The sequence below is a fragment of the Acomys minous genome (assembly GCF_964271855.1).
Source record: "Acomys minous genome assembly, chromosome: 19".
NCBI lineage: Eukaryota > Metazoa > Chordata > Mammalia > Rodentia > Muridae > Acomys > Acomys minous.
The window spans coordinates 44,479,318-44,497,841 of record NC_140499.1 but is presented as its reverse complement, the minus strand read 5'-3'; the positions used below and the strand labels follow the sequence as shown (position 1 = coordinate 44,497,841).

At 44.0% G+C, this 18,524-nt stretch overlaps 1 protein-coding gene across 6 annotated transcripts in view; it reads right to left on the bottom strand.

Moving 5' to 3' along the window:
- Positions 1–18,524, bottom strand: part of PPM1L (protein phosphatase, Mg2+/Mn2+ dependent 1L) — a 261,143-nt gene that overhangs the window by 68,632 nt on the left and 173,987 nt on the right. For 5 of the 6 annotated variants that reach the window (XM_084769048.1, XM_084769043.1, XM_084769045.1 and 2 more), the window contains exon 2: positions 6,630–6,804. In XM_084769048.1, the coding sequence (XP_084625174.1) occupies positions 6,630–6,666 (37 nt within the window). In that variant the 5' untranslated portion in view covers positions 6,667–6,804. Of the gene's footprint in view, positions 1–6,629; positions 6,805–6,993; positions 7,014–18,524 lie in introns of those variants that run through there. The other variant, XM_084769044.1, reaches the window with a different exon arrangement.

The following is an 18,524-nucleotide window of genomic DNA, read 5'->3' as shown; positions in this document are numbered from 1 at the left end:
ACATCCTGATATTCTAAATTTCAGCATTAACTTGTGGTTTCCGGTAGACTCAGCAAAACTTGTTGAAAATTTAAAATCTGCACTAATATATTTTCAAAATGGAGTTGAAGCCTTCTATTTTAAAGACCATGAAATAGTTGAGAAATTCAAATTGATTTTCTTCTTTGAATACCTCCTTAGTTAGACCACTTTTTTTTTTAAAAATAAGAGTCAATTGGAACTATAATTTTTATAAGTGAACAGGCAATGCTGCTCACATATTAATGCAACCTAATCAAACTCATTAAAATTAGTTGAGAGCAACGCTTAGAACGCAGTAGGTGGCGGCATGGCAGAGGGCAAGAACAGATCTCTGAGGCAATGGCTCGTAATCACAGAAGCAAAGAGGAAGAAAAGCATCGCTCAAAGTCTGTGTTTAGGATGCAGCTGATAGCAAGGTTCAGGCTGACCAGATCTGAAGATTTATGGGTTTTCTTAGAATGTTCTGATCTATTTAATCAAACTTTCCCAAACCTAAGCCAAATTTCCCCCTCCTCTGCCCATCTACTGGCATCTAGAGTCCTAGTTCTAATGTACTTAGTTATCTGTTTCTACAAGCTGATGCTCTGGGGTGCGCATACACACACACACACACACACACACACACACACACACACGCACGCACGCGCGCGTGCGAATACTTTATATCCTGGTTGAAGGGCCACATGGTCATCTAGTGGTACATCACGCCTGACTAACAGGTACTCATGCAGTCAGTGTTAACGGAAGGAAGACATAGTTACCAAGGCTGATGCTATGTTACAGTGGAAGAGCCATGAGCAGACATTAGTGTCCCGTGGCTGAATAACATGTGTAGAGACTGTCAAGCTGTGAAATAGTTCCTGTTTTGTAGGTAGGAGGGCTTAGTTATGGCTCTCCACCACCAAAGTGGGAGAGTTGGTTTAGCTGTTTAAAATCTTAATATAAAAGAAAAATGAAAAAAACAGAAATTAAATACAAAATTGGCTTTGCTTAAAAACTAGAATTAGGTCTCCAGCTTGTCACAGAAATCCTTACGCCCACAGTTTCTCTTCTCTCATCAGGCCTTCTATCCTCCCCACCTCCTCTTCTCCCCAGGGCTGATCTCCACCCTCACTTTCCCCCTGTGTTCCCTCTCCTACCTTGCTCCCTCTATGCAACTACTTCCGCTGTCTATTCTATTTCCCCTTCTGAGTGAGATTTAATCATCCTCCTTTAGGTCTCCCTTGTAACTTATTTTCTTTGGGTCTGTGAATTGTAGTATGTTTATCCTGTACTGTATGGCTAAAGTCGGCTTATAATGAGTACATACCATGTGTATGTACTCATACACATGGGAGGATATGAGGGGGGCTCTAGCTGAGACTCCTAGGACCAGGGGTCATAGAGACAGAAGAGGACACCCTCTAACTAGATAGGACTCTTAGTGGAGGGAGGAGAACACCAACCCACCCGCAAAAACTTCGACGCCAAATTTACTCTGTCTACAAGACATGCAGGGATAAAGATAGAACAAATATTGAGGGAGTGTCCAATCAATGCCTGTTCGAACCTGAGAGAGGTCCAATGCCTGACACTATTAATGATACTCTGCTATGCTTCTAGATAGGAGCCTAGCATAGCTGTCCTCTGAGAGGCTACATCCACCAGTGGATACAAACTGATGTGGAGACTCAGATAAACACTGGGTGAAGCATAGGGAATCTTGTGGAAAAGTGGGGGGGGGGGATGAATAGAAAGACCTGGAGGGGACAGGAGCTCCACAAGAAGACCAAGAGAGCCAAGTAGCCAGGGCCCAGAGGGGCTTGTGGAGACTAAAGCACCAAGGACCATGCATAGGCTGGACCTAGGCCCCCTACACAGATGTAGAGATGGGCAGTTCAGGTTTCATGTGCGTCTCCTAGTAAGGGAAGCAGGGGCTGTCTCTAACATAGACTTGGTTGCCTGCTTTTTTTGATCACTCCTCAGGTGGGGCTGCCTCGCCAGGCCACAGGGGAAAAGGATGTGCTTAGTCCTTATGTGACTTGATGAGCTGGGGGGATCCCCTTTTATGAGGAATAGGGGAGGAGGGATGGGGAAGAGGGAGAGAGGATGGAACTGGGAGGAGATAAGGCTACAATTGGGATATAAATAGGATTAATTAATTAATTAATTAATTAATTAAAGAATTAGAATTAGGAACAGGGTACATAGTTCAATTGGTCAAGTGCTTGCATTGTAAGCCTGAAACCCTGGGTTTGGTCTTCAGCACTTGGGTAGAAGGATTGGGATAGGGGGCAGAATTATTGGCCAGAAAATTCTTGGTTTTAAGTGAATTTTGACTACCTATTTTCATCATTCCTTTCACAAGGCTAATCATTGCTTACATCAATTTGTATGTATTATACTACCATTCATGTTTTCTTCACAGATAAAAGATAACCAAATTCAGGAGATCTATATGGTGATAAAAATTAAAACCATGAATAAAAACCATTAAAAGGTCAAAGGCATGGTGACTGTGATATAGTTACGCAACAGGATGCCAACCATTAAAGTAGTTTTTAAGTTCATGAAGAAATAAATTCAGTGTAAAATCTTGTGAAAAGATATAATTGGGCATTAAGTAACTAAAACCCAGCAGAGAAACATGACCAAAAGGAAATGCCCTAAAGATATTAAATGTTAAGATTAAAACATCTTCTTATTGTCTTCCACTTTCCCCCCTATTTTACGAGTGTCTCAGCCTGGTGGTGGCGGCAGCGCACGCCTTTAACCCCAGCACTCAGGAGACAGAGGCAGGTGGATCTCTGTGAGTTCGAGGCCAGCCTAGTCTACAAAGCGAGTTCCATGGCAGACATGGCTACAGAGAAAAACCCTGTCTCGAGCCCTCCCCCCTAAAACTTACGCCCCCCCCCAAAAAAAGCCAAAAAAAAAACAAACAAAAATACAAGTCCCAACATGTATTTGTAATAGGAAAATAAATCAGATTTCAAATCTGACAGAAAATCAGAAGGTGGTACTACACTGCGCAGTCAGAACCGAGCGTCCCTTTGAAAGTCCCTTTCGGGTCCCTGTCATTTTCTTCCTTCCAGGTCCTCCAGCTCCTGTCAGCCAGTCCCTGAGAAAAAGGTTTTAGATCTAGAAACAGATTGATGGGGAGAGAAAAGCAAGAAGCCTCTACAGCTCCCTCCTCCCTTAGGACCTGCTTGAGGAAACCCACTGAGAAAGTCAGTCTGTCAGAGCGAAGGGTCGCTACTGCGCTTTCTAAAATGCTCTCAGTAAACCTGGAAGGGCCCTACATAAAATTCCCAGGCTCCCTCTGGGTCTGGCTTTCTGGATGTGCAGTCAGTTTTTTCCCTGTGACAGTAAATGGCTTTCCTTTTGAGCCCACGGATTACTCTGACGCTAATGGCTCAATTAAAACACAGATGTAAGGCTCAGGTATCCTCTATTTCAAAGGGAATAAAGTAATCTCAACAGGGGGGACCTTTCAGCTGCTTCCTAAATTGCTAACAGCACTTTTCTCTTTCCCTTTTAAAAGCCATTTCTGCGAAAACGCAGAGCAACATTCGTTGCGTCTTCTCCGTAGTTTCTTTTAGGTTCTGCTCACAGGCACTTCTAAGGTAAAGGTCCATGAGGACTCACAGGGGATCACTCAAACACTGCTGCTGCTTCCGTGTGGCTGCCTGGTACCTGTCAATGCATCTGCCGCAGGTCCCAGCTTTCCCTAGGGCTCAGGTTAACACCCACGCACAGCCAGCCGACCTCTCCCCCTTTCCTCATCTGCGCCATGTGGGTCACTCGGCCTCCACGGCTGGTCCCTGGTGCTCACTGTGAATCTGAATTTCTTGTAAAACTATAGAAACAGAAATAAAGGCCCTTCCTTGCTGGTCTGAGAAGAGAGAGAACTCAGAAGTAGAGATCCAAGCAGCAGTTCAGGCAACTGTCTCAAGGCGACCTGGGCCAAGATGCTGCCTGCAGGAAAAGCGTGCATCTCAGCTCCTGTCTCCAGATTTCTTCTGCTCCACGGCTTCCAGTTCAATCAAAGTAAAAATGAGCCTCCTTTCCTCACAATCCCGCACAAAGCATCACAAGCAATACTACTATCTTTAGCAAAGAACCGTAGGTTATTTATTCATGCAGAAGCACATGAGACAATTAAAAAGAGAATATAAAGTCACTTACAGAAACATAAATAATACATTAGTGTAAAAATAACCAACATTCGGAGAGCGGCTGTGTCCTGCCTGCTGTGGCTCAGCTGTGCTGTCTCAGTATGAATCGCTGCCTCAGTTGTCGCCACGAATCATGCTGCTGCTTTCCGGCCTGGGGAATCTTTCTGTGCTACTCTGGTTTGTTAAAACATGTGAGCATGTACTTCAACTTAAATAAACACAGTATTAGATTAAATATAAACCTCTTCCTATTTGGGATTCTGCTTAGCACTGACAAATGCTAATGAAGGACTGCACACCTCCTTAGGGAGAACCCAGGAATGATGGTTTCAGAACATTTTCTTCCAAAAACCTAGCGGCTTTGCTATAGTTGATTTTTTTTTCTTTCTTTCTTTCTTTTTCTTTTTCTTTCTTTCTTTTTTTTTTTTTTTTTGAGACAAGGTCTCTAGGGTAAGCAATGAGACACATTAACCTCTCCAGACTAACTAACAATTCCTAACTAACAATCCTAACTTCCTAACATTGGGATAGTGAGATTTAAACTGTGAGACAGCAGACGCTGCAACAGCGTGGGAAGAGGCTGGGCACTGAGGCCGTGAGGATCTTAGTGCGGGGTGGCAGATCTCACAGCCTTGGATGCTGTTAGCTTCTATTCTGGATCCTTCCTATTGCAGTATAAGAGCTTTTACTAAGCAGCAATATCTTTTCCTATTTCTCTTGTCTTACTTTGGCTAAAATAAGTACTGTAGGAGCTATAGAGGAGGAGGTAGTGACCCTGTGACTTTTCAACACAGTGGCGTTTATTCAGCCACATTTATCCAGTCTCCTCCAGACCTGCCACCGTGCTCAGACACACAGCAGTGACCAAAGGCAAGCTGAGCTCATGCTGTGAATTGCACAGGTGTCTCTTAGTTTCTCAGAGTTTCTGAAGACACTCTGAAAAATTTTCTATCTCCCAAGCACTATCTGCCCCAAAAGGGGGGGAAGGGCTAAGAACTCCTTAACAACGTGGCCTGAGGAATTGGGAAGATCCAAACCTGTCCCTAAGCAGCAGCATTTGTGGCATTAATCAGCCATTTGATTTCTAAGGGACCCCGTGACCAAACATCACATACTTTATTATTAGAACAACTCAGTGGAGTATTAGCTCAATTATATAAATCAGAGCTTCTAAGAGATTAATTTTCTAAAGACTACAGCACTAAGCTAGAGGCTTAGACCCCTGAACTCTTAAGCCTGTGTTTACTCCCATTGCTGACTGATTGACTCTGCCCTGAAGGATTTGTCTTTAAAGGCCAGGGTCAAGTGCATGCACTGTCTGAACACGCTGCGGGCCAGGCTAATGGACAAGGCTCCGAGTCGTATGCAGTGCCGGGGATCAGACCGAGAGAGCTTTGTGTGTGCTAGGCCCGCTGGTTAGCTTGTCAGCCTGACACAAACTACAGTTGCGTGGAAAAAGGAAACCTTGACTGAGGAACTCCAGTCCTTCAGACTGGCCTGTAGCATGTATGTGGCAGTTTTGTTTTTGATTTTGATTTATGGTTGATGTGGGAAGGACCAGCATACAAGGTCCTGGGTTGCAGGAGAAAGCAGGCTGGTCAAGCCACCAGGAAACAGGCCAGTAAGCGGCATTCTTCCACAGTCTCTGCTCAGTTCCTGCCTTCAGTTTCCGCCTAGATGTCCCTCAGTGGTGGGCTGTTACCTGGGAGTGTGAGATGAAGTAAAGCCTTTCCTTCCCAGCTTGCTTCTGGTTAAGTATTTTATCACACCAATAGGAAACCAACTAGGACACTAGGCAACTGAGACACACTCTAGCCTTAAGTTTCATTTTGCTGAAGGTTTCAATGAGTTCAATAAAACTGATTTTTAGTTCACAGACTCTATACGAGAGATAAAAATGGCATTATAAGAAAGTCTGTGCACGGCTTCGCTGAGAAGTCCCACTGGATGGGATAAAGGGTACGCGGTCAACCCAATGTGTGCTGTGGTATTAGGAAACAGACGCCACTTGAGTTGTTGAAGAAAAGAAGGGCAAATCCAGCTAAAACTTCAAGGGGTTAAACAAGTACCACTTGAGAAAACATACTCTCTGATATTAAAAAAAAAAATTACCCAAATCAAATATAGCTGTTAGATTGCTAGATGCACAGATTTTTCATTGGGTATTCAAAATCGAGGTGACTTCAGAAGATTAGATCCATAGCAATACAGCTGATAGAGAGAGAGAGCCAGGGACACTCCACTTAGTAAATAAAAGCTTAAAGGGATTTGCTATGTAAGAGCCATCGCCTCAAATGGTCTTGGCACTAGAACTGCAGAGAAGAGACTCACCAACAGCGGATAGAACATCAAGTCCAGCTGCCCTTAGTCACCTACTTCAGGAAAAGACCCAGGCCTAGCCAAGGCCTAGGAGTTTTGCAGGGGTGGAGGTGTGCGCATCGGTAACAAACATACCTGCTTCATCGTAGGACACCGTCAACTTCTCCAGCATTTCTCGGTCAATTGACAAGATCTGCTGCTCAAGGATAGTCTGGTAAGACAGAACACTGTTTTCTTTGTCCTTCTCATAATCCTGGAGGTGCTGCTTCAGAGCCTCGGGGAGTCGGGATTTTACATATTCCGCAGCAGTCTGTAAGATAAGCAGAGAGCCCCCATTAGTGCTCCTCATCTGAGGCTGTTCACTTACCCCCAGGTGCTGTAGAGAGAACTCAGAGTGCTGTGGATCCAGCCTCCAGAGACACACATGTCCCTGTCACTGTGACTTTCAGACTCCAATGCATGCAGTGGGATGGGTCTTCACGCTGTCAGAACCCCAGACCTGTGTGAGTTTTCTCTCTGGTTTAAAGGCAGGAAAGATCATGGATTGCACAGTCATGGAGTTAGTACTCAGATTTTTGGACACAGTGAGTTCAGATGCTTTTTCTGGCACACATCTGCAGGAACACTCCCAGCTTCTGTAGTCCACATCGCCGTTGGACATTGCTGGTCTCCATCCACAGAAGACACTTCCACGTCGTGGGCCACATCTCACTATTGTGTTTTGCTGGTCTCCACCCCCCGCCCCACGTTCAGAAGTGTGAAGTGAGTGGAAAGAAGAAACTTGTGCTAGCACTGACCATGAAATCCTGGGACACACAAAAAGGAGGATCTAGGCACCCCTACTCTGATCTACCGAATGGACAGGACATTTCTCCACAGTTATGTGAAGAGCAGGGACTGACTCTGACATGAACTCTGGTGCTCCATATTTGACCACCTCCCCTTGGTGGGGAGGCCTGATGGCACTCAAAGAAAGAATAAGCAGGCTACCAAGATGAGACTTGATAGCCTATGACCATATAGTAGGGGAGGAGGTCCCCCTCAGTCATAGACATAGGGGAGGGGAATAGGGTGAAAGCGGGAGGGAGGGAGGAATGGGAGGATACAAGTGATGGGATAACAATTTAGTTGTAATCTGAATAAATTAATAAAAATTTTAAAAAAGGGTTCTAGGTTCAATCCCCACAATAGCAAACAGACAAACAAAATATAAATGCTTACTTAGAAAAAAAAATTGTGGTGCACACCTTTAATTCCAGCACTCGGGAGGCAGAGGCAGGTGGATCGCTGAGTTCCAGGCCAGCCTGGTCTACAAAGGGAGTCCAGGACAGAGAGACTCCAAAAAAACCCAGGAGAACCCCCCCCCAAAAAGATATCAAAGAGAATGATGTCACTCACCCTGAAAAAGACAACCATTTAATTGTTGTAAGCTTTATATTATTATTGTTATGCCAATTTGCTCCTTTGTCTGTTTGCCTGGAATTTGCTTCTACATGCCCTACATAACACATTCCCAACTAGTAACATCTGAAATTACAGGCAGAGAGTGTCAACCAGCTAGTCACACTCCACCTGGGGACCGACAGGAAGACATGCGAAGAAGGCCTTCCTGAAGATTCTGATGGGGTCTTCTGGTAGAATGGGGGTTGGCTACTCCTTCTCCCTCCCAGCTGAGACTCAGTATCATAGTTAAACCTTCTTTGTGGGAGACACTAAATGTCACACTGATATGTACGGATCAGAGGAACTCCCTAATTCCTAAGTTGCATCTCTGGAGAGTGCCCTTGTACTTCACACCTGCTCTAGCCACACAGTGTCTAAAGTCAATAATTCAATAACCAAAGGTGTACATATATTGTTCAAAATTAAGATATGCTTAGTGGTTCACACCTAAAAATCCAATACAAGATCATCCTCGGATATAGTGGTGAGTTTCAAGGCCAGTCTGGGCTACATGACACGGACTCAAAAACAAACATATGCCAAAAAATTAAATCTGTAGCTACTAAAGGATTTCAAGGACACCAATAATGAGGATCAGTCTGGTTTGGGTATAGAATAAAACAAAGACTGTATCTTTTAAATCCTGTACAACTTATTAATTGTGAAATATTTTAAAGTATGGGATACAGTTGTGAGCTGCCAGGTGGGTGCTGGGAATTGAACCTGGCTCCTTTGGAAAAGCAGACAGTGCTCTTAGCCACTGAGCCATCTCTCCAGCCCCCAAGGTATGGACTACAAATAAGTGCAAATCCTTCATGTTCATGGACTAGAAGATTACTATTATCCAACATGATCCATAGGTTCAATGCAAACCTACCCACAGTGATCCATAGGTTCAATGCAATTCTATACAGTGATCTATAGGTTCAACGCAATCCTACCCACAGTGATCCCTAGGTTCAATGCAATCCTACCCACAGTGATCTATAGGTTCAGTGCAATCCTACCCATAGTGATCCATAGGTTCAATGCCATCCTACACAGTGATCCATAGGTTCAACGCAATCCTACCCACAGTGATCTATAGGTTCAGTGCAATTCTACACAATGATCTATAGGTTCAATGCACTCCTACCCACAGTGATCCATAGGTTCAATGCAATCACTACCCAAGTGCCAAAGGCATTGTCCACAACAATAGGAAAAGATCCTGAAATTCATATGAAACACAATCTCAAATACATAACATTAAGAAGTTGATTTCCTAGAATTAGAGTGCATGGTGGCTATCAGTGTGTAGTATGGGAATGAGTGGGAAATATCATTTTTAAAGATTATCTTCTTACTAGATTAGAGGAATACATTTCAATAGATCTAATAAAAATGATGACCATAACTAAACATGATATATTATATTATGAAAAATACAGAGCATGGGTGCTGTGTGTGATGTGGTCGTCACTAAAGGGATAACCATGTGAGGTAATTTTTGTTCATTTGTTTGGTCTAGTTTTGAGACAGGGTCTTCCTATGTATCATTGGCTGGCCTGGAATGTGCCATGTAGACAAGGTTGGCCTTAAACTCACAGAGATCTCTCTGCCTCCCAAGCCTTGGGACAAAAGGTTTAAGCCACCATATCCAGCTGGTAATGCATTTTCCGTTAGTGAGGTTAACTAGTCCACAGTGGATATAATTTCTGTCAACTGGAAATACAAACAAAATACATGTACCTTAAAATATAAACATACATACATATGTGTTTGCCGTGAATCAAAAGAAGGCCGGAGCGTTCTTCACTTACAGAGTATGATGATCTATATTTATTGGAAAACATACAGGAGGGACTATTTATTGGCCAGGAGGAAATCATGAAGCAATGAAAAAGTTAAAAGCAAAGCTATAAGCACTAGATGTGGCACATCGCTTCTGTGTAAAGCACTCAACACCTGCATGTTCTGCATTTGGGGATTCTGAGGATGAGGACACAGGGAAGGACACACCCCAACTGCAAAAGATACTTTTTACTGTCTGTATTTCAGGAGTGTTTCCATTTTCATGACTATTGCCATTTAAAATGTATTTCCTTGTAGCCTTCACAGCATCCCTCTCCAATGTTACCACAACTAATTGCGGAAGGAAACTCGGTGGCCAAAAAACAACTGGCTTCCCGGAAGGTATACTGGGCAGTGGTGGGCAAGCTATGTTTTGGGCCGACAGTGTCCAACACTGATTTCCAGATTTACGAGTTGGATTCCCTAAATCAGACGCTGATGATGGTACAGCTTCAAAAATATCACCAAGCCGAAGCTCCCTTTCTCTGCCAGCCAGCAAATGCACAACAAATAAAACTATTGCATAAAATGTAAATGTGTTGGGCACTACATTAGCATACCACATGGAATTCCACAGTCTAATAACAGGTTTCTCCTGACATAAGAAAGCAATATCCCGACACCACGGAATAACTACATTTAAACACACCGCCCTGCTAGTCAGGACAACATCTGTCTCTAACACCTGTGTTTGCTGGAATATTTATGAGACACAGGCAAGGGCTCTATAATTTATCACATTTTAAAATATTGATCTAGCCTTTATTACCGAAAGCACATCACATTATTTCTTCCCAGTCGTGCCTCCTGATGGTGTTTAAATGAAATTTACTTTCCTAATCACAGTCACGCCGCAGGTCTCAGCAGAGTTTCTGTCTCTCTGATACTAGCTAGGGCTACACGTTGGCATTTCAATTCTGCACCTCCACACACAGAGCTCTTACTAAAGATTCATAAGAGAAACAGAAGGAAACAACTCTCAGCAAAATATTAGATTCTGTTATGATATTTCAGGAACTCCCTCCCTTTACACAGAGTGACACTTTAAATAGATTCAAATGGCAGCTAACCCTTATGTTCAAGCAGGAGCTTATGTTCAAAGCATATTTTTAAGTGAAACTGGAATGATCTCAGAAACAAAAAAAAAATTTCAAAGAATAGTTTAAATTAAAAAAAATTTTTTTACTGACATTCTGAAAATGAACTGAAAAAAAGTTAAAATTAGGGATTGCTTACCTATTCTTTATTTCATTTTAGATTTATTTATGTGTGTAGGTGTTTCACCTGCAAGTATGTATGTACACCATAGAACCTTAAGCCAAGGAGCTGATCTTTGCACCAGGTGACAGTACATTTAACACTGTTCTCTCTCTCTCTCTCTCTCTCTCTCTCTCTCTCTCTCTCTCTCTCTCTCACACACACACACACACACACACACACACACACACACACACACACACACGTTAGATCTGGCTCTAGGCCCTCAGAGCAATGAGATTCTCAGTGACCGAATTGGCATAAGAAAAACAGAGGAAGACAGGAGAAATCCATTATAAAAATTCTGAGCTGAAAGGGGGCTGGGTTTGGAGAAATGACAACTTGAGGACGGTGGGCAGGCACCCACAGGTTAAAGCAGAGAACGACATGGAAAGAAATCCTTCAAATTCTGTACCAAAACAAGGCAGAAAAGGGTGGTGGGAGCAGAGGGGGTGGGCGCTGCGTCTGTTCCAGGGACAGACAGACCTGACTGGGGCAGCGAGGAAATAGAAAAGAAACACACAGAGGCACATGGAAAAGCCGAGGCTGAGTGGACTGGACTCCCTGAGAAAGCTCAGAACGCCACAAGTTCAACATATTATTATAGACAGTCGAACAGGGAGGCGGGGCCGTCGCATCGAGCCAAACAAGGAGGTGGAGTTGGAACACAGAGATAACAAGGATGTAGGGTACAGCTGGATCGCAGAGGTGTGGGTAGCTAATCTGGGTAGTATGCTTCCTCTAGGGGACAAGTCTTCAGGCCATAAACAGGGGAGGACGTTGGGGTGAGGAGAAAGCTTTGGCAAACATTTACTGCACACACTGCCACCATTTGCACTCAGACCAGGAGACATGGCTTTGCAGTCTCCCTCTGAGCCCACTCTTGAGAGAGGCTCTGCCACTTCCCTTCGGGGCTGATGTTTCTGTGGTCCTTCAGAGGGCTGGCTCATGTCAACTGCACACTCCGCCAGGGCTTCTAACACTTGGGGTTTCCTACACTCCCTACGAATGAGCAATATATTTCATTGCAGGCAAGGTTCCCTTGCCCTTGAATGGAAGTGGATGTGTGTACCGTCTTGGCAGCAGCCGGCACATAGCCCACAAATTAATTCTCTGAGGTCCGCGCAGGAATCCATCTTTCTTATGGTAACATATCACTAACTTTTGACAGGTGTCCTCTGGCCCCGGGCACTTTAAAACAAAGTCAGAGCAAATGCCCTTGCCCACCAGGACAAGGACAGGAAGCAAGAGTGATCTCTCCTCTCTGCCTGGCAACACCTGCCACATTTTGCCATTTTTAGTCTTTGCTTCCTCTAACCGGGAGAAGTTATTTAAGGGAAGGATCCTTGAGAGAGACCATCTTGTACCCCTAAACTCATAAATCTGCCTCAAGAAAACAAGCCGGGTACCTTCAAGAGATGGTACCCAGGTGTTCACCAGAAGCACAGTGATGAAATCCCATCCCTCTGGCCATTTAAGGTTGCTATGGAGATCCAAGGCTGCCCTCCCGAGAACACAAGTCAGGGAGGACTGGAAGCTATGTAGCACACATAATGTGGAAGCTCAAGTTCTAATGTGAGCATTAAAGTCACGACCACTAAGAGCACTGCACATCACTAGGGATGATCCCCTGGGATTCCTCGTGAGGCAGACTTTTAATAACTTTATCAGTGCACTAACTCACATTTTCTGAGGTCAAATTCATGTGGTAGCATGCAGCATGCCAAGAGCACGTAAATATAACTCTAACCCCACGTGGTAGAGCATGCCCTCCTATCTCCAGATGGATGCTCTTATCTTATAAAAAACCACCCCACCCTACTTTCCAGATCTCTGGGCTATCATTATTCTAAGCTATAATTATGTATCAGATATTGTCCCGCATTGTCCCGCATTGAGTTAGCTCCTGTTATTATTTTGGTCAAAGCCTACCATTTAAACCTTCGGGCTTTTTTTTTTTTTTAAACCTGTTTACAGATAAAAGGCTGAGGTTATTTCTTGACTACCAAGGTTACAAAGAACAAGTTCTTTGCTCTTCAATTAATTACCACACATACACCAGGGAAAGGTTAGGATTTCAACAGTAAAGGTCACACTAGGTTGACGGCCCCTCCCTTACATTTTGTTTTGAGAGCACACATACACTTTTATATTCTAAGAGACGGCAGCCTTGGTGCTCACCAACCTACTAGCAACGCAGCAGCCCTTAGCCAGAGTTGTCGGGCTAAATTTTTTTTTTTGTGATGGGCAAATTCCTGATCTCTTCATAAAGAAGAAACTGGTTCACGTTTTACACACTTGAGATCTACCGAAGAAAAATCCAAAGTAATATTTATTTATAGAGAAATACGTTTCCTATTTCAAAAATTTTGTGGTTTATTCCTTATTAAATTCCTTTCCATTTCTGAATCTTGGACTATAGAGCCTGGGGGAAATATTAACTTCCATAAGTACTGTTCAAATGTATTCTAGAAACTTCCACAAATAATTCTTACTGAAATGCCCTTGAGGACCGAGAAAGCCAATAGGACTGTTACAAATGAATTATAAAATACTCGTGAGTTATTAATCAAAACGATAGCATTCCAAGGCTATGACAGTAGAGCAGCCCCTGGAGGTCTTAGTCAGAACACACATAAACTGTTCTTGGCTTGCTACAGCTATTTACACAGGAACAGTTCCAGAGGACTCCTGCTGGGCCTTGCTTGGCAGCTACCCCATAGCTACCTCCAGGGTGCAAGAGTGGTCAGAGTGGCCGGGAAGCTCCAGATGGGCTGGGCTGATGTCCCCAAATGGATACGGCTATAAGAAGGCTTTTCAAGACCAGTATTAGATTTAGGGGACTTTTTATATGGGATGGACTTTCTAATCAAGGAGCTGGTGACAGTTTTATCTGGTGTCTCATGACTAATCCAAACAGAACCTCCACACCCCTTAAATATTTTAACGCTTTCTCTGATGTCTGAAATTCTGTCCTTATTACTTCTCCTCCTCCTCTCCTCCTCCTCCTCTTCCTCCTCCTCCTCCTCCTCCTCCTCCTCCTCCTCCTTCTTCTTCTTCTTCTTCTTCTTCTTCTTCTTCTTCTTCTCTCTCTCTCTCTCTCTCTCTCTCTCTCTCTCTCTCTCTCTCTCTCTCTCTCCTCCCCCCTCCCTTCCTCCTTGTCCTTCTTTCTTTTTCCCTGGTATAAACTCTCCTCTATCAAAAACCAAAGTGTTTTTCTAATTCTCAATGAGATGGCTCACGGGGTAAAGGCCCTGGCTGCCCAGCTTGCTGACTTGAGTTCCTTCCTGGGACTGGCACATTAAAACCAGAGGACCGACCTCTGCAAACTGCCCCCCCCCAACCCCCACAAATGCCACACTTGCAAGAAGGAAATGAAACAATAACTGCAACAGCAGATTTTTTTTTTAAACAAAAATCAAATATTTTAAGGAGCGGTTGTGAGTTAGCAATGTCCAGTTTCAGTATGGGCAGGGTGGTCAGCATCCTTCTACATACAGAAGTGTTGACTGTACAGCAGGTGCCCTGGGAAAGGTCCAGGAATAGGCTATAACGGGAACACAAAGATCTGAACTGCTCCGTTCTACCCCTGGCTGGGGCCCGCCGTCAAGCTCCTTCCAGGCTGAGCTACCAAAGTAACTGTGGTAAAGGTGGTTTGTTGCACCTCTCACACATGGGTAAAAGCGCAGTTAGCAGCAGCTACAGTGACACTTAGTTTCTCTGGAACAGCAAGGAGCCACCTCGTCGGTGGCAAGAGTAGATAGGATCTGCATAAAAGTCACTGCTCTGTCACCTTTAGACCACAGCACCTTCCTCTGTCTGAACTTCCGGTTCAAGACCGACCAGCCGCCTTACAGTATCTCCATCAGTCTCTTTTATCCGTGAGGGTTTCACTAACTCTCCAAGTAGGTATTCCAGAAGCAAACGGAAGGGGTATTTTGAAATACCCCACCCTTACTATGCTGTGAGTGGTAATATGAGGTGACCACACGGGAAGATTTTAAAAAGACCAGGCCACAGTGTATCTTCCCTTCACTGATACTACTTGATGGTCTTGAGCACTTTCCTCCTGACTGCAGCCTGCATGGTCGGAAGCTGGACCTGACCTCTGCTAGGGTCAGCCAGAGCGCTACTGCAGGGTGCAGGCAAAGGGAAAGGAAGCGGGGCTCACCAGAAGTAATGTGCACCTTAACACACAGGACTCAAAAGGACATCTTATTTTAGCAAAGGAAAAAAAAAAAGGGGGCGGGAGAGGGGGATGCCTAACTACATGGAAAAGCTGTAACTTCAGCAGTGAAGGCATCTGCTAATGTAAATAGAAAGTGACACATCCTTAGCTCCAAATAGACAAACTGTTTGCAGACCTTAGAAAGAAAAGATACCTATCGCCAACGCCAAAAGACGATGGCTGTATGGGTCGGTGCACAGTCAAGGGCTGCAGGACTGCATCCTTGGCAGTTCATTTCTGTCCTAAGTGCCAGACAACACCCAACACCGTGCTATGTGTTGAGGATAAGTGACGGGGGGAGGGGCACCGTGCCGGCTTCAAGAGTGCTCCTGGGCTACCGCGGAGAGACACAGAACCACACGCTAACTGAAGTAAGGATACTCTTTCAGGTGACTAAGCGCCTGGAGTGGTCTGAGGCTTCCCAAGAGAGTCAGGCTCATGTGAAGATCTAAATATATGGTTAGGAGGTTCATGGGCAACAGGAGGCGCAAGGGGTAAGAGGTAACGAAGGCCCAGCTACATCAATGTGCTTTTTAAGGTGTGGGTAAACTGGAGTCACAAGGAGAGAAACTAGGTTTTTACAGGTAGAAAAGGCTCAGGACTGTTCTGCCCTCTGACGTGCTGGATAGAAGCCTGTGGAAGAACAAGCCAGGGTGGAGGGGGGGCGGGAGGGGGTGGGGGCCGGGGCTGGGGGCAGGAGCGTGGCTGGGGGCGGGGGTAGGGTGTGCTGCCAAAATAAAATAAATAAAACCAGCAAGCTATGTGTTGTTATGAGAGAAAAAAAATAGTCCCTGACCTTCTCATTGACATGGATTTAATATAAAGAATCTGAGTTTAAAACAAACTTAGACCCCCCCCAACAAGCTCTCGCCTTCCTATTTCACGACCGTTTTTCACGCTGATTTCCGCTCGCTGCTGGTTTTCTTCAGCCTTAGCCTGAAGCCTTTCATGCTTCTCTGGCGTGCCGAATTTACACCGTTAGCATTTCGCCACGACATACAAAATCATGACACATCTGTTAAAGCAATTTTTTTTTAAAAAAGTCAGAAACATTGTTCTCTGAAAGAAACTGTGAGCTAAAAAAAAAAAAACAACCAAAAACATCAACTGGTAGGCATCAACAGATCTAAAATAGTCAAGTTTCAAACTTCTCATTTGAAGTGACTGTAGAATCGGGCTGAAACGAACCTTTGTCTGTGAAGGAATGTGTGGATGCTCCCCAGTGGGGTAAGAAAGCACCTTCAGTTGTGCAGGACGGAGAAGGCCCAATGGGCTCCCCTCCAAACCCCACCCACACCTCACGATCCTCTCACGCAGCTTTTGTTGAACAAAGTTCCCCACCTCAGAGAATTTGAGAAAGACAGACAGACTCAAAGACAGAACAGCCTAGTATTTCCCACTGCGAGAGACTCAGTTACCAAGAGGAATTCCAGTGGGAACACTTACAGTGAGAGGGGGCTACCCATCTCTCTACCCTCCTTCCAGGAGATCTGAAAAAACAAACAAACAAACAAACAAACAAACAAACAACCAGAAGCAAATCCACTTGCTCTTCTGGGTGGGCCAGCCACACTCCTAACCAGCCAGCTAGTGTACCAAGCACTCACTATGTCAAAGCCTCTGTGCTTGGTGCCCTACACAGACTATCTCATTTTAGGCCCCCTATGACCCTGCCAGGCACGTGTGTGCTCAGCCATGTTCTGGCGGTGTGCCCTCATACGCTCTAGCAATCAGTTCCTCTTTGGCAAAAATCTAGACTCTGATCAACGTTCTGCACGGGCAACCTCTCAGGAATCACAGCTAAAAAAGACATGATAGCAAAACTGACTGAAGCTGGGTACCGTACACACACAGCTCATAGGCCTTAAGATTTCTTTTATTTGTTAGCGATGAATCGAAGACATACTCTGAGTTTCTTGGCATTCAATACAAAGAAAAAGGAGCCACCATCTGCACAAATCACAGTATCATTAAAATAAATTATAGGGAGTATAAAAACAATGCCCATGACAGACAGAATTTATCAATCAAAGAATATGACGTGTGAAACACTCAACAAAGGATTTCATTTCCAGGACAAGTTGCACAGCCACATCGAAGAAGGGAGCCCATTGAACAGCTATTAACAGGCTAACCTGGGAACTCTGAAATATTTCCTTCAAGTATAGATTATAAAATTTTATACATGCAGATCACTTTTAAAAACACAACATTTTAATGTCTTCTTCCAAGGAACTAGATAAACCTTCAAGGTCTTTTCTAGTTCATCAGTTAAAACAAAGCATTAACTTTGGATGAGTGTGGAAGTCCCATGACATGATGCCTAAAACGTAGCTTGACTGCATAATGCCGCATTGCACATGTGCCACCAGGCAAAGAAGAATTCTGTATGAGTATATCACTTATGATAAAAATGAATTTTGTTTTGTTTTTTCAGAACAAGGTATCCCTGCTTTTGCCCTGGCTGTCCTGGAACTCACCCTGTAGACCAGGCTGGCCTCAAACTCACAGAGATCTGCCTGCTTTTGCCTCCCGAGTGCTGGAATTAAAGGAGTACACCACCACCACCTGGCTAAAAATGGATTTTGATGGAAGGAGAACATATTGTTTCTCAGTTTAAGAAGCTGAGCATCTCCTTGATGATGTAAGGCCAACAGAGGAACACTTAGGAAGGGTGGCAGCAGGCCTATCTAAAGTAAAGAAATATGAATTTCGAATGCATAAACATTTTACCAAAGCTATGAATTTCCCATCAGATTCACATATTCTAAGGAAAATGTATCTAAGTAGTTTGAATAAAAGTGGAAACTTTATCACTCTGCTTCTAATGGACATGAATGAGTAAAGAACATAAGGCATTTCTATAAAAATCGAACTGGGATTCTTATGCTTTTTTCTCTGTGTAAATATTCACTACTTGGAACAAGAATGCTACTTCAAGTGTCTTTCCTGGTCCTTTCGCTGTTTGTAAAACTGCCAGGCATTCAGTAGACGATCAATAATGCTTTCTGGATGAATAGATCAAAACTCAGCATAACAGAAACGTTAAAAAAATCCGATATCCAAAATTTCAAACTGGTAAGCAATGAACAGTACTTAATGAGATATGTGTTACTGGGCAAAGTGATAATTTTAAACGTTGTTCACGATTGGCCAACTCCATAAAATATTAAGAAACCACACACAAAATGGAATTACCATAAACGTTTCCTAAGACTCAGGAAATCTCCCACATTCATGAGCAGAAATACCCTTCTACTTGGTCTGAG